We start from the raw sequence: 14,951 nt of genomic DNA, 5'->3' as shown, positions 1-14,951 counted from the left end.
TAAAAAACCTACTGAAGGGATTTGAGGGGACTGACTCTCCATAGTGGGAGTTATAGTTTACCCTGCAGCCAGAGAGCACGCTGAACCCCCACTAATGAAGGATCTAGAGCAAACTTGCCCAACATAACAAACTAAGAAGTACTGATGGAGTTTCACGGGGTGTAGCTGGCATGAGGTGAGTTGTAGTTCACCCACAACTTTATGCATTTTGGACAATTACAAAATTGACTTTTTCAAATAACCCGGCCAACGGCAAGTCTGAAAGCTAATAATATATAATAAGTACCTAATATTAATAGGTACATGATAGTAACATACAATTACCGGATAATAAGTACATCATAAAAATATTTTTTAACCCCAGGTATGTTTTGGATAACAGTGTTTAGATTGCAATGCATTGTTTTATCTTTGTGGGAGCTCCAATGCTGCATTCATGGGCCTTGCTAATAGTGGGAGGAGAAGGCATATTAATGATTGGGCAAACTCCTGAAGACCCACCCACTTTCCCCCTATTTTGGCCAATGGAAAAGTTCCGCACACCAGACAAGGATGAAAGGGAGGTAAACCCAAGTTTATTTCAGTCCAAGGTCATTTTCATCTTTCTCCAAATTAGGTCTTGAGGGGCAGGTCCAGCAGGAGAAGCTCTCAACCCATCTGAAGAAGAGGGAAAAGGAAATTACATATTATTTCAATATAACAAAGTACAAATATTGTTATATATTATTCATATGTTTCATTACAAATAAAAATGTAATGTTAGTTTGTGGGATTGACATAACTCAAAAACCACTGTACGAATTGTCACCAAATTTGGCCACAAGACATCTACTAACCCAAAAAGTGACCATCACTCAAAAAATTGATTTTGCCATTTGGGAGTTGTAGTTGCTGGGATTTATAGTGAACCTATAATCAAAGAGCTCCACCAATGATGGAATTGAACCAAACGTGGCACACAGGACTCCCATGACCAACAGAAAACACTAGATGGATTTGGTGGGCATTGACCTTGAGTTTGGGAGTTGTAGTTCACCTACATCCAGAGAGCACTGTGGACTCAAACAATGATGGATCTGGACCAAACTTGGTACAAATATTCCATATGACCAAATATGAACACAGATGGAGTTTGGGGGGAAATAGACCTTGACATTTGGGAGTTGTAGTTACTGGGATTTATAGCTCACCTACAATCAAAGAGCATTCTGAACCCCACCAAGGACAGAATCGGGGCAAACTTCCCACACAGAACCCCCATGATCAACAGAAAATACTTAAGGCCATCCAGTCCAACTCCCTTCACCGGGGCAGGAAAACATAATCAAAGCCCTCCTGACAAAGAGCCATCCAGCCATAGATGTAGATAGATACGATTTACACACACACAGATATAGTATCATAGATTTGAAAGGGTTACAGCAGGGGTCCTCAAACTTTTTAAACCGGGGGCCACTTCACTGTCCCTCAGACCATTGGAGGGCCGGACTATAGTTTTTTTTTTATTAAAAAATCAATTAATTCCTATGCACATTGCACATATCTTATTTTGCTGTGTGGAAGGGCCCTTAGAGAGGGTTCTTTCTAGCCCTCTTTAGGCAGTAATTCCAGGAGCAGAGAATGGGAAATCTTCCTATTTCTAGTCTGAACAAAATCTGGCTACCAGTATTAAAAAAAACTCTAAAATTATAACTGTAAATAAAGAACAACACAGGGGAACTCCAGACAAGAAACAATCAGGGCCAGCTAATCACCTCTCAACAAAGGATTCTTCCTAAAAACCGTCAGGCTATGAAATGGTAATCAAGGTGGCCAATTGAAACATTCATACCTACCTCCAACAGACAAGAGTTCTTTCTCCCACCCTGGATCTTCCACAATTTTCCTAGTTAAAGGTTTTCCTCTGACATGAAGTCCAGTTGTGTCTGACTCTGGGGTGTGGTGCTCATCTGCATTTCTAAGTTGAAGAGCCGGCGTTGTTCGTAGACACCTCCAAGGTCATGTGGCTGGCATGACTGCATGGAGCGCCGGAGCAGCCTCCCTTGGCTGGCTCACGCTGCCCATCGGGTCTGACGGATAGCGTGAGCCAGCCAAGGGAGGGGCACTGTGTGTGGGTGGGGGGGGGGGGGCGCTCCTCTGCAGGATGGATAAGTGCCCTTGGCGGGCCAGAAGTGGCCCGCGGGCTGTAGTTTGGGGACCCCTGGGTTACATTGACAATGACACTGCAGGTTACAGTGAGCACCAAATATCCCACGAAGGGCCATGCAGAAAACCACTAGTGGCATAGATATCAAGGTGTTTATTATTCGGAATACAAGAGCCTCGATTACGGCCTCCTATATAATCCTAACTACTATATCATACATCACTCACTCAGGAATCCTGGCGCTTGGAGGTTGCCCTTTCCCCTTCCAGAGCCTTGTGTTTTGTGTTAGTTGACACAGAGAACCCCCATGACCAACAAAACACACTGGAGGTCATTGGGGGGATTTAGAGGACTTGTAGTTCACCTACCTCCAGAGCACATCAAGAATCCAAACAATGATGGATCTGGTCCAAACTCAGCACACATACCTGATATGTGTGCTAAGTTGGAGGATCGCAGCTTGATTGAACCTGAATTGATGCTTTTATATGTGCATGTGTTTTATTTTATTGTATTGCATATAATGTGTTTAGTTTTAGGTTTGTTTTTAGGTACTTTGTCCTGTCTGTAAGCTGGTCAGAGCCCCTTCGGGGAGAAGGTGGTGGGTATACGTTGTTGTTATGCCCAAATTGTAATACTGGTGGGTTTGGGGGCAGTTGTAGGTACTGGGATTTATAGTTCACCTAAAATCTAAGAGCACAATGAATTCCACCAAAAAGTAAATTGGACCAAACTTGGCACATAGAACCCCCATGACCATCAAAAAAATACATTGTAGTTCATCCACAATGTCATGTATTTTGTAAAGAAAAAAAGACTTTTTCAAATAGCCCAAGCAACACTAGGAACCCAAGGTAGCATGTATGTATATGGGTGTGTGTGTATATATATAGGGGTTTTGTTTAGTGTCAGGAGCGACTTGAGAAACTGCAAATCCCTTCTGGTGTGAGAGAATTGGCTGTTTGCAAGGATGCTGCCCAGGGGATATTGCCCAGATGTTTTGATCTTTTACCATCCTTGTGGTATCCTTCTTTCCTGTCCTGTATGGGGAGCTGGCAGGTGGGAGCTCATCCACACTCTCCCTGGATTCGAACCTCCGACCTGTCGGTCTTCAGTCCTGCCAACACAAGGGTTTCACTCATTGCACGACCAGGGGCTCCTGTAAAGGTTTCCCCTTGACATTAAGTCCAGTGGTGTCTAACTCTGGGATTCTGGTGCTCATCTCCATTTCAAAGCCGAAGAGCCAGCATTGTGCATAGATGCCTCCAAGGTGATGTGGGCACTGGCATGACTGCGTGGAGCACTGGTATCTTCCCGCATAAGGAGTCCCTATTGATCTATTCACACTTGCATGTTTTCAAACTGCTAGGTTGGCAGAAGCTGGAGCTAACAACGGCAGCTTATTCTGCTGCACGGGCTCAAATCACCAACCCTTCAGACAGCAAGTTCCACAGTTCAGCGATTTAACCCACTGCCACCAGTGGCTCCTCATATAATATGTATATTAATAATATATATAATTATTAAATTAGTATTAATATATATATTTCTATATTAAAATAATAAATATATTAATTGATAAATATAACAATAAATATAAACTAGCTGTCCCCTACCACACGTTCCTGTGGCCCAGTCTGTTGATTTCGAAAATAAAGTAATGAGAAAGTGTTGGTTTCTAATATATGTAATGTCTTCCTGTTTGTGGGTAAACAGTAGTTCTTGCTGTTTCTTTGTTAGTGTTGATGTGGAGATTGTCTGCTTTCCCTAATCAGGAACATGCAACATATAATTGTCCTTCTTTAGGGGTTCCTTTCACATCTATGATACTATATCTGTGTGTGTGAATCATATCTATCTATATCTATGGCTGGATGGCTCTTTGTCAGGAGGGCTTTGATTACGTTTTCTTGCCCTGGTGAAGGGAGCAGGACTGGATGTTGGTCATGGGGGTTCTGTGTGAAAAGTTTGCCCCAATTCTGGCATCATGGGGTTAAGAATGCTGATTGCAGGTGAACTATAAATCCCAGTAACTACAACTTGCAAATGTCAAGGTCTATTTCCCCCAAACTCCATCTGTGTTCACATTTTGGCGTATTGAGTGTTTGTGCCAAGTTTGGTCCAGATCCATCATTCTTTGAGTCCACAGTGTTCTCTGGATGTAGGTGAACGACAACTCCCAAGCTCAATGCCCACCAAACCCTTCCAGTATTTTCTGTTGGTCATGGAAGTTCTGTGTGCCATGTTTGGTTCAATTCCATCGTTGGTGGAGTTCAGAATGTTCTTTGATTGTAGGTGAACTATAAATCCCAGCAACTACAACTCCAAATGACAAAATTATAATTTTTTGAGTGATGGTCACTCCTTGTGTTGTGAGAGGTTTTGTTGCCAAATTTGGTGTAATTTCATTCATTGGTTCTTTTGTTTTTAAGGTACCCATTACACACAGAGCGCGCGCGCACACACACAACACATATATAAATACTAATTGATAATTATAATAAATATATAGGTTCTTGTGGGGTTTTTTGGGCTATAGGGCCATGTTCTAGAGGCATTTCTCCCGACGTTTCGCCTGCATCTATGGCAAGCATCCTCAGAGGTAGTGAAGTCTGTTGGAATTAGGACAATGGGTTTATATATCTGCGGAATGGCTGGGGTGGGGCAAGGAGCTCTTGTCTGCTGGAGCTAGGTGTGAATGTGTCAACTGACCACCTTTATTAGCATTTGAAGGCCTGGCTGAGCCTGGGAAAATCTTTTGTCGAGAGGTGTTAAGCTGTGCCCCATTGTTTCCTCTCTGCTATTTTGCTGTTGTAATTTTAGAGTTTTTTAATACTGGTAGCCAGATTTTGTTCATTTTCATGGTCTCTTCCTTTCTGTTGAAATTGTCCACATGCTTGTGGATTTCAATGGCTTCTCTGTGTAGTCTGACATGGTGGTTATTGGTGTGGTCCAGCATTTCTGTGTTCTCAAATAATATGCTGTGTCCAGGCTGGTCCATCAGCTTAACACCTCTCAACAAAAGATTTTCCCAGGCTCAGCCAGGCCTTCAAATGCTAATGAAGGTGGTCAGTTGAAACATTCACACTTAGCTCCAGCAGAGAAGAGCTCTTTGCCCCACCCCAGCCATTCCACAGATATATAAACCCATTGTCCTAATTCCAACAGACTTCACTACCTCTGAGGATGCTTGCCATAGATGCAGGCGAAACGTCAGGAGAAATGCCTATAGAACATGGCCCTATAGCCCAAAAAAACCCCACAAGAACCTAGTGATTCCAGCCATGAAAGCCTTCGGCAATACAATAAATATATATAAACAATAAATAAATCTAAAGTGCGCCAACCTTTCAGCGCAGCCTCCGGGCCTCTCGCTCGGACTCCAGGAGGGTGAGGACATCTCCTTCGCGAACGGGGCCTTTGACGTTGCGGATGATGGAGCGGCTGGTGTCGTCCATGAACTCCACGCGGACCTTAGGAGAACAGAGAGGAAATATGGGTTAGGCCGTACACACCACCCGTGTTATGACCTACGTTCATTCAGCTCATTGGGAAACACTCATGCTCCTTGTCATCATGGCTGGAACGAGGCATAAGCTCTACCAAATAGACATGGTCATGTTGAGCAGGCTTGGGCTCAACTTTGGCCTTCCCTCCAAGTGTTTGGAACTCCAACTCCGCTTAAGCGGCTGAGGGGGAAAAGGACTGTGAGAACTGTTCAGCAGTGGAACTCTCTGCACAGGAGTGTGGTGGAGGCTCCATCTTTGGAGGCTTTGAAACAGAGGCTGGATGGCCATCTGTCAGGGGTGATTCGAATGCAATATTCCTGCTTCTTGGCAGGGGGTTGGACTGGATGACCCATGAGGTCTCTTCCAACTCTATGATTCTATGAAGGGGCCTGAGGCTGGATTTGTTGGAGTTCCGAACCGTTGGAGGGAAGGCCCAAGTTGATATGGAGGCGCCTCCTCATCCTCACCTGTGTGCATTGGCCTTGGGACCCGGTGCGGCCTAGTACTTTGGTGACGCGGGCCAGCTTGATAGGCTGCACGCGGCTCGTGTCCATGGCGGCAGGAAGGCGAAGGCCGAAAGAATCACGTGGCCTCACATGGGCTCTTATATACCCGGCCAGGCCACGCCCTTTCGATCAACGCTTCGCGAGACTTCGCCTCATCCTCCATTCGGCACGCTATAAACTCTCGCGGGACTTCGAGTCTTGTCACTCAGTCATCTCCGGATTACAATTCTTCTCTGATAAGCTCCCGCGAGATTTTGCGCCCCCTTGTCCCGTGAGACCTAAATTCCACGCTCGACATAGATCGAGACTTCAGGTTGAACCCTCGCGAGAATTCGAGCCCCTTGTTTTCGTTTCCACCCCTCCCCGAGACTAAGCCACGCCCCCTCGCTCAAAACATCGTGAGACATTGCTCCCTCTCCATTGGTCGCGAGACTTCGAACCCCCTTTGCTCCTCCGGGCGGGCTGTTATGTACCAAGCCACGCTCACTCCTTCAACATATCGCGAGACTTCGGTTCTTCAAGGTTGTAGCCGCTAATCTTCAGGAGCCGGGATGGCGTCGGCTACCGGTCTTGTCCGGAGGCTTCGCAACTTTTTCTCAGGGGTAAGGACAGAGAAGTCCCGCGTCCTTTTCTCCCCTTCCTCGAGGCAACTCTTAGGAAAGGTTTAGAAAGGCCGACCTAGGCCCGTTTCCCACCTCTTCGGGATTCAAAGGAGCCTAAGCCCAGCTGCAAGGGATTGTGGGTACGGTAGTTTCTTCTCGACTTCCGAGATGCCTCCCAATGCACTGCCTTTCCTTTTTGGGTCATCATGTAACTTTCCCAAGGATGGGTATATTTCTAAATATGTCCTCAACCTGTGGGTCCTCAGATGTTTTGGCCTTCAACTCCCCGAAATCCTAACAGCTGGTAAACTGGTTGGGATTTCTGGGAGTGAAGTCGAACATGCCCCTCCCATTTATTTATTTATTATTCAAACTTATATGCCGCCACTCCCCTGGGACTCGTAGCGGCTTACAAGAATGGCTGAAATCCAACACAATTTAAAACAATTTAAAAACAGCAATATCAAAAACCAAAGGCCTGTCGAAACCGATATGTCTTACATGCCCTGCCTTTTTTCATCTGCGGCAGGCTAGACGGCTGGCCCCCTACCTGTCCAGGGATGACCTAGCTACGGTGATCCAGGCTACGGTCATCTCAAGACTGGACTACTGTAATACCCTCTACATTGGCCTTCCTCTGTCGGTGATCCGGAAGTTCAAGTTGGTACAAAATGCAGCTGCTCGGCTTCTTGCGGGAATTCCGATGAGACGCCACATAACACCAATCTTACTACAGCTGCATTGGTTACCAATTGAGCACCGGATCACTTTCAAAGTGATGGTAAAAAAGCTGTTAAGTCCCGCAAGGCACAGACTTCAGGTGGCAGAGTATTCCAGAGTGATGGTGCCACTGCTGTAAAGGCTCTGCGTCTGGTTGCTGTTAGACGCAAGGTCTTGACACTGGGAATTTCCAATAGATCTTGGTCCTCAGAATGGAGGGATCTCTGGGGTTGGTAGGGGGTGAGGCGGTCCCTCAGGTACATCAGCCCCGGACCATGCAAGGCCTTAAAGGTGAGTACCATCACTTTGAAAGTGATCCGGTGCTCAATTGGTAACCAATGCAGCTGCAGTAAGATTGGTGTTATGTGGCATCTCATCAGAATTCCCGCAAGAACCCGAGCCGCTGCATTTTGTACCAACTTGAGCTTCCGGATCACCGACAGAGGAAGGCCAATGTAGAGGGCATTACAGTAGTCCAGTCTTGAGATGACCGTGGCCTGGATCACCGTAGCTAGGTCGTCCCTGGACAGTTAGGGGGCCAGCCATCTAGCCTGCCGCAGATGAAAGAAGGTGGTTCTGCTAACGGCAAAAGGACTCCCAGACTCATTACCAATGATGACGGGCATAGCGCCTCGCCATCCAGGGTAGGCAGCTGGATATCCCCACTGCTCGGTTGACCCAGCCAGGCCTGTAGCGAGGGGGTGGTTTTAGGGGTTCAACCCCCCCCCCGAAATGTTTCAGATCTTTTAAAAAAAAACCTGGATTACTCATGAATTTTAACTGGTTAACCAAATCCTCATGTTAAGTCTATGAGATGCAAAAAATTAAGAGTCCCTCCAGAACTGCAAGCACTATCTCAAGCAAATATTGACACTTTATTCACACTGTCATTACTTGCAGCAATAGCCGATGTAGTGAAGCAACCAAGTTGGGGGGGGGGGGGGGGTGTTGAATGCTCTCATTAAGGAAGCCAGACCTGGTGGAGGTGGTTGACAGGGGCTCTGCCCCCTCCTGTGCTCTTTGCTTCAGCGTGACCTAGGAGGCAGGTTTCAACCCCCACCCCCCCCACCCCCGCAAAATTTTCAACCCCTCCCAAAAAAATTTTCTGGCTACGGCCCTGGACCCAGCCATAGAATCTCCATCTTTGCTGGATTCACCCTCAACCTGCTGACACGTAGCTATCCAGTAATGGCCTCGAGGCACTGATGGAAATAATCAGGTACAGAGTCCGGTCGGCCTTCCATCTTCAGCACTAGCTGAGTGTCATCGGCGTACTGGTAACACTCAAGCCCAAAACCTCGAACCAGCTGAGCAAGTGGTCGCATATAGATGTTAAACAACAGAGGGGAGAGAATGGCCCCCTGAGGGACCCCACAAGATAGAGGGGACCTCTCAGAGACCAGGCCTCCCCTCTCCACTCGCTGTCCACGGTTGTGAAGAAAGGAGGACAGCCAGTTTAAAGCTGTCCCCCTGACTCCAGCAACAGCAAGGCGGTGGGTCAGAAGATTGTGGTCAACTGTGTCAAATGCTGCTGTGAGATCCAATAACACAAGCAGCGCTAACCCGCCCTGGTCAAGCTGGCATCGAAGGTGATCCGTGATAGAGACCAGCACAGTCTCTGTCCCGTGCCCCGCACGGAAGCCGGACTGGAAGGGATCTAGTCCGGCTGTGTCGTCTAGGAATTGCTGCAACTGTTTCGCTGCTGCCCTCTCAATCACCTTGCCCAGGAATGAGAGATTCGAAACTGGAGGGAACCGGAGAATCTAAGTCTGGTTTCTTCAGCAGGGGAGAGACCACCGCCTCTTTTAAACCCTCTGGAAAAACTCCTTGCCCATTAGAGATAGTAACTTATAGGACACCAGACTGGATAATAAGGGTTAAGCCTTGTTCAATTTGGTGTGTATCATTTAATCAAGGCTTTATGCCTTATTTTCATATGTTTATAGCAGAAGGTAACCAATTTATTACTGAAAACCATGCCACAATAGTATTTGACTTTTTCCATCTGAGACACACCTGGGCTCCTGATGGTCCCCCATCTCACAAACAAGGGAATTCTCTTTCCCCCTCATGGATATTTCCCTTTATGGACCTTCCTATGAATAATATGAACTATGGACACTGGGGGAGGGTAGTTGGGTTTACTCTCTGTATTATGATTTCTATATTTTCTCCTGTATTTCAATATTTCCCTTCATGTATTTGACCTGGCCCTGACCCTTTTGCCCCCTTCCCATCTCCTTGAGGAAAAATGTATAAGGGAGTGGCCTTGCCTCTGAAGACACAATTAGCGATTGTGGAAACCGTTATCTTAGAACATTTCTTGCATGGAAAAATAACAAAGAAATATATCCTTGACTTCAGAGGCTGACCATCAAGGGGATAATCACTCGGTAGACTTTTTAATCACATTACAATAGGAGGAAAGAGGACCTTCAGAAAGTCTTCTTCCTCCTGACCCGTTTCCTTTTAAGCCTTTCCATTAAAGACATTCACCAAAATCTCCCCCATTGTGCCTCTGCTTGACCGCAAGAGGAAAACTCGGATTAAGTTTATAACGTGTTAGGACAACCTCAGTGGCCTGAGGCACAGGAATTTTATAATTATGATATATGTGGTTATTGTTAAGTCTATTTATATTTATGTAACTTGTGTTTTGTAATGATTGGATTTATTGCTTATATGTTGGTTGGGTGGGATGATGGTTTTTGTTTTTTTTTATAATGTAGATGTCTTTCTTAGTTGTTAGCCACTTTGAGTCCTATTTGTGGGAGAAAAGCGGGAGAAAAGTAAATAAATAATATTTTACATACGAAGCTGATCAATGCTTCCCATGTTTAATCAAATAGACCTCTCTTTGCTCACAGAGAGACCTCCAAGCAAAACTGCAGCTGCGCTACACAGAGATCTCCAAAAGGTAATTGAGCAGCAGGGAAGAGGCTTTGCATGGAAAACAACTTTTATTGTTGTTGTTATTTAAAAAGTGTGGTGCACTGATTAGAATGGCACCCTAAAGAGCCACATAATAGGTATATGATAGAACAACAGAGTTGGAAGAGACTTCATGGGTCATCCAGTCCAACCCTATTCATGTCCGGCAGGAAAATTAACATTCGATTCCTCCTGACAGATGGCCATACAGCCATTATTAATTATTATTATTAAACTTTATTTGTACCCCGCTAGCATCTCCCAAAGGATTCAATGCGGCTTACACAGGCCGAGGCCTCAACAACACAACATAACAATACAATCAAGCAAATCAAACAATTAAAACAAAATAAAGCAAAGTAAACAACAGGCACAGTACATTGAAACACAATAAAACTGGGCCGGGCCAAAAAGTTGGGTACAAGGATTAAAAGTGCTGATTTGACAGGAGGTGTATAAAGGGTTTCTAGGGCAAGTGCAATGTGCAGCAATCATTGGTTCTGGTAAAGTGCTTGTAGCCATATTATTGGGAAAGATATATGATAGGCATGTCAGAGTCCTTAGAATTGGAAGAAAACCACAATGGCCACCCAGTCAAACCCTATTCGTGTTAAGCAGGAAGACACCATCCGATCCCTCCCGGTTTTATCGTCATTATATTATTATCAATAAGAATAATTATTAGTGATCATTATTAATCATAATAAAGGTTTCACTTTAAACATGGTTGACGGATAGCCATGCTCTCGAACCCATAGCTCCATTGAGGCCTAGTCCTCCAGGGCAGCAGGTGTTATGAATAATTTTTCAATAATTTTAAAGCATAGGTTCTTTTTATTGCAATTTTCCAGAGTGAGGAAGGGTATCAAAACTTTTACACAAAAAACAACATTGGACATACAGACCTTATATAACTACATTGAATCCACAAGCAACCTACAGTTACCTTGCCTAACAAACAGAGGGAATGACATATTTACTCCGCATTCTCATTACACATACACATTCACTCATCCTCATGCATCCATCCAAATATTACCATATCCTTTCTCCCTCCTTGAAGAAGAACCTGCTTAGGCCAGGCCCTGCTTTCCATGAAGCCTGCCAACACACAGTTCCAAAACTTCCAAAAGGCATCTTCTTTCCCTAAAAAAGAGAGTCAGTTTCCCTTAAGCAGAAACTGACTCCCTGCAACATTTCATGACTCCAAAACTGCACTCCCATGAACAAGTGACCAGACTTCTGCTTTCCCATTGTAGATTTGTCACTCCCAAAGGCACACCATTTCTCTTCATCCTGCGGAGCAGAGTATGGCGAAGGGGGGCCAGACTCCTCCGGTCTGCCACAATTTTGGATTGTAATAAGGTCTCTTATACAGCAATATTTCTTGCTGATGTTGTTTCAGAGTTGTAAATGAATGTTAGATCCTTTTCCAACCTGAAACATTCTGACTTCATTCCAGTTCCGGGCAGATGTTGACTCTCCTTAATTGGTGTTGGTAAATGTAAGGAGCCTTGTGCTGACTTCCTTCTTAACATAAGGAACCTTGTAAACATTTCCTTAACTTAAAGAGCCATTGTCTCTGATAATGTAAACACATTGATTTTACCTCAAGAGTTCAACAGTTAATCATTGTCACAGGTCATCAATGTCAGCAGTTCAGCAACTTTTAATTACAGTCCACGAATTCTTCACCTCCTTCTTGTAGTTTTCCAGGTGTTATTCCTTAGGATAAATCTCTCGACCATACATCTTACATACGAATCCATTTAAACCATACATCATATTTCATAACACAGGAAGCAAGCCTTGCTCCTTCCAGTCAGTAATAATAATAATACCAATAATACCTTCCTTCTTTCAGGACACAGCCTCCTCCGCATCTCCCCGTGGGGCCCAGCCACAAGTTGGCCGCCAATTCCTACTGCGCTCGGGATGGACGCAGAGAGACCTTCCCTCCGGTCATCCTGGTCTCTCCACAGAAGGCTCTGCCAGCTGCCAGGTCTGTGTTCCTGGGTCATCCACACCATTTCCTAATTGGTTCTGTCAGTTTATTACACTGCCAAAACTTGGTTTGTGCAGGAGGGACATCATCCTGGTATAGCACAATTGGCTTTAGTTTTTCAAGGAATCTCTCATTGTTTCAATCCATTCAACATGGTTTGTGCCACAAAAACAAGGGCATTTCTGGAGTAGAACAACTACTTTCAAAGGAAGGGCCGCACAATTAAACAGAAAATAACACTTTCAAACCAGGAACAGAACATTTCTCACATGGTGTTGTTATTAAGTAGAGGCGGGATGGCCACATGTTGACAGAATGGGTTTCTATTATTATTATTATTATTATTATTATTATTATTATTATATTTATACCCCACTTTATTTCTCCCAAAGGAAACTTAAAACGGCTATGTATCCATTATTAGTATTACAATGTAATGGTGTGTTCCACCACTGGCAGAATAGGCTTCTGTTATTATGATTATTATTTATCAGAGCCTGAACGGCTATCTTTTGAGGAGGTTGTTATTGTGTGTTCTACCATTGGCAGAATGGGCTTCTATTAGTGATATTTATTTTTACCTCCACTTCACCTCTCCCAAAGGAGACTCAAAGCGTCTTAGCATTAAAGCATTATTATTATATTATTAATAATAAAACACTCATATTTGTAAATAGATTCTATTATAACATATATATATATATAATATATATATATAGTATAATAATAATATAATAATGTGATATAATTACTGAGTCTCCTGGTGGTGCAGCGGGTTAAATTGCTAAACTGCAGAAATTGCTGACCAGAAAGTCAGTGGTTTGAATCTGCAGGATGGGGTGAGCTCCAGCTTCTACCAACCTAGCTCCAGCTTCTACCAACCTAGCAGTTCAGAAACATGCAAATGTGAGTAGATCCGTGATGGTGAACCTATGACATGCGTGTCAGCACTGACACGCATGGCTATTTTTGATGACACGCGGCCACATGAGGCCGCATACAGAAAAGTACACCTTATAAGAGCCAATCTAATTCCATCCTTAAATTTGTAATAGGCTCTACAAATTTAACATCTGCACGTTTGAGCATTGTTCACTCCATAACTCCGCATGGAATATACATTTTTCTTATTTAAACTATAAATATTGCAAAATTATGGGGGGTTTTTCTCGAAGTTGACACCCCACCCAAGTTATGCTCAGGTGTTTGGCAAATTTTGACACACCAAGTTCAAAAGGTTGCCCGTCACTGGAGTAGATCAATAGGTACTGCTTTGTAAGGTAGGTAATGGTGCTCCATGCAGTCATGTCAGTGGCCACATGACCTTGGAGGCATCTACAGACAATGGAGATGAGCACCAGAGTCAGACACGACTAAGCTTAATGTCAAGGAAAACCTTTACATTTACCTACAATATCAAATTGTAATTATAATTATATAATAACATGATAACACATATTATATTATGTTATTATACACATATATAAATATATTATGTTATAACATATAATATATATTAATATATTATATATTTAATATATTTTAAATTACTAAGGGCTATGATTTCAGGACTATGTGCTTTGTTTTAACTGCTTATTCAAATGTATTTAAATACACAATGTAATTTGTATATTTTTTTTTACGTCTTAATGCGGCACTGAATTATTGCAATTTGGAAGCTGCTCTGAGTCCTCTTTGGGGTTGAGATAGAGCGGGGTAAAAATCCAGTAAGTAATGATATAATAATAATAATAATAATTAGCATACGATTTAAGATATACAGATATGCAAACCTTAATACAGTATTAGATATAAACAGTATTTATAAATAAATATAATAAAATATAAATAAAATAAAGTGTATTGTTTAAAAAAATCCCAGTTGATCACCACAGTTATTACTATCAAGCAGAGACTGGATGGCCATCTATCAGGAAGGCTTTGATTGTGTGTTCAACTAGTGGGCTTCTACTATTGGCCATCTATTGGGAGGGCGCTTTTTTTTTTTTTGTCGTGTCAGGAGCATCCTGTTGTGAGAGAATTGGCCGTCTGCAAGGACGTTGCCCAGGGGACTCCCGGATGATTTTGATGTTTTATCATCCTTGTGGGAGGCTTCTCTCATGTCCCTGCATGAGGAGCTGGAGCTGATAGAGGGAGCTCATCCGCCTCTCCCCGGATTCGAACCTGCGACCTGTCCTGCCGGCACAGGGCTTTAACCCACTGCACCACCAGGGGCACCGGGGGGGGGGGCTTTGGTGATGTCATCGCTTGTGGCAGAACCAGGTTGGACTGGATGGCCCTTGGGGGTCCCTTCCAACTCTAGGTTTTGCAAATTCTCTCATATTTCCTATTTGTCTTGCAGCCCGGAGTCTTCAGTTGCCACAGCAGAGAAGAAACCGGTCGTGCCAGGCTTTCAGCCTCGGAAATGGGAACTCTCGAAGGACGAACCCTATTTGTGATACAGGGCAGCACTCTATCCCTAAAGCCTCTCTGCTATGGATTCAATAAACCTGGCCCCTAACTTAATTGAAA

General features: G+C 44.0%; 2 protein-coding genes across 2 annotated transcripts; one reads left to right on the top strand and one right to left on the bottom strand.

Annotated features, from left to right (window-relative positions):
• Positions 1-553: 553 nt before the first annotated feature.
• RPS28 (ribosomal protein S28) lies at positions 554-6,256 on the bottom strand. The gene is made up of 3 exons (XM_060784750.2): positions 6,123-6,256; positions 5,494-5,619; positions 554-657 (listed from the first exon to the last, which is right to left on the bottom strand). The coding sequence occupies exons 1-2, from the start codon at positions 6,207-6,209 to the stop codon at positions 5,497-5,499; spliced, it is 210 nt and encodes a 69-aa protein (XP_060640733.1). The 5' UTR covers positions 6,210-6,256; the 3' UTR covers positions 554-657; positions 5,494-5,496.
• Positions 6,257-6,601: 345 nt separating this feature from the next.
• Positions 6,602-14,951, top strand: NDUFA7 (NADH:ubiquinone oxidoreductase subunit A7). Its single transcript, XM_060784749.2, has 4 exons — positions 6,602-6,763; positions 10,351-10,400; positions 12,279-12,416; positions 14,782-14,951. Exons 1-4 carry the CDS (start codon positions 6,713-6,715, stop codon positions 14,876-14,878), a joined length of 336 nt encoding a protein of 111 aa, XP_060640732.2. The 5' UTR covers positions 6,602-6,712; the 3' UTR covers positions 14,879-14,951.

The sequence above is a fragment of the Anolis sagrei genome, chromosome X (genome assembly GCF_037176765.1).
Source record: "Anolis sagrei isolate rAnoSag1 chromosome X, rAnoSag1.mat, whole genome shotgun sequence".
Lineage (NCBI taxonomy): Eukaryota > Metazoa > Chordata > Lepidosauria > Squamata > Dactyloidae > Anolis > Anolis sagrei.
Note: the sequence above shows the minus strand (reverse complement) of the source record. Positions and strands in the feature narration are given on the sequence as shown.

Coding starts and splice junctions, on each gene's coding strand:
- RPS28 (XM_060784750.2), bottom strand. CDS start 6,209: ATGGACACGAGCCGCGTGCAGCCTATCAAGCTGGCCCGCGTCACCAAA. Junction 5,620..6,122: donor CCCAAGGCCAATGCACACAG/GTGAGGATGAGG, acceptor TGTTCTCCTAAG/GTCCGCGTGGAGTTCATGGA.
- NDUFA7 (XM_060784749.2), top strand. CDS start 6,713: ATGGCGTCGGCTACCGGTCTTGTCCGGAGGCTTCGCAACTTTTTCTCA. Junction 10,401..12,278: donor TACACAGAGATCTCCAAAAG/GTAATTGAGCAG, acceptor TCCTTCTTTCAG/GACACAGCCTCCTCCGCATC. Junction 12,417..14,781: donor AAGGCTCTGCCAGCTGCCAG/GTCTGTGTTCCT, acceptor TTTGTCTTGCAG/CCCGGAGTCTTCAGTTGCCA.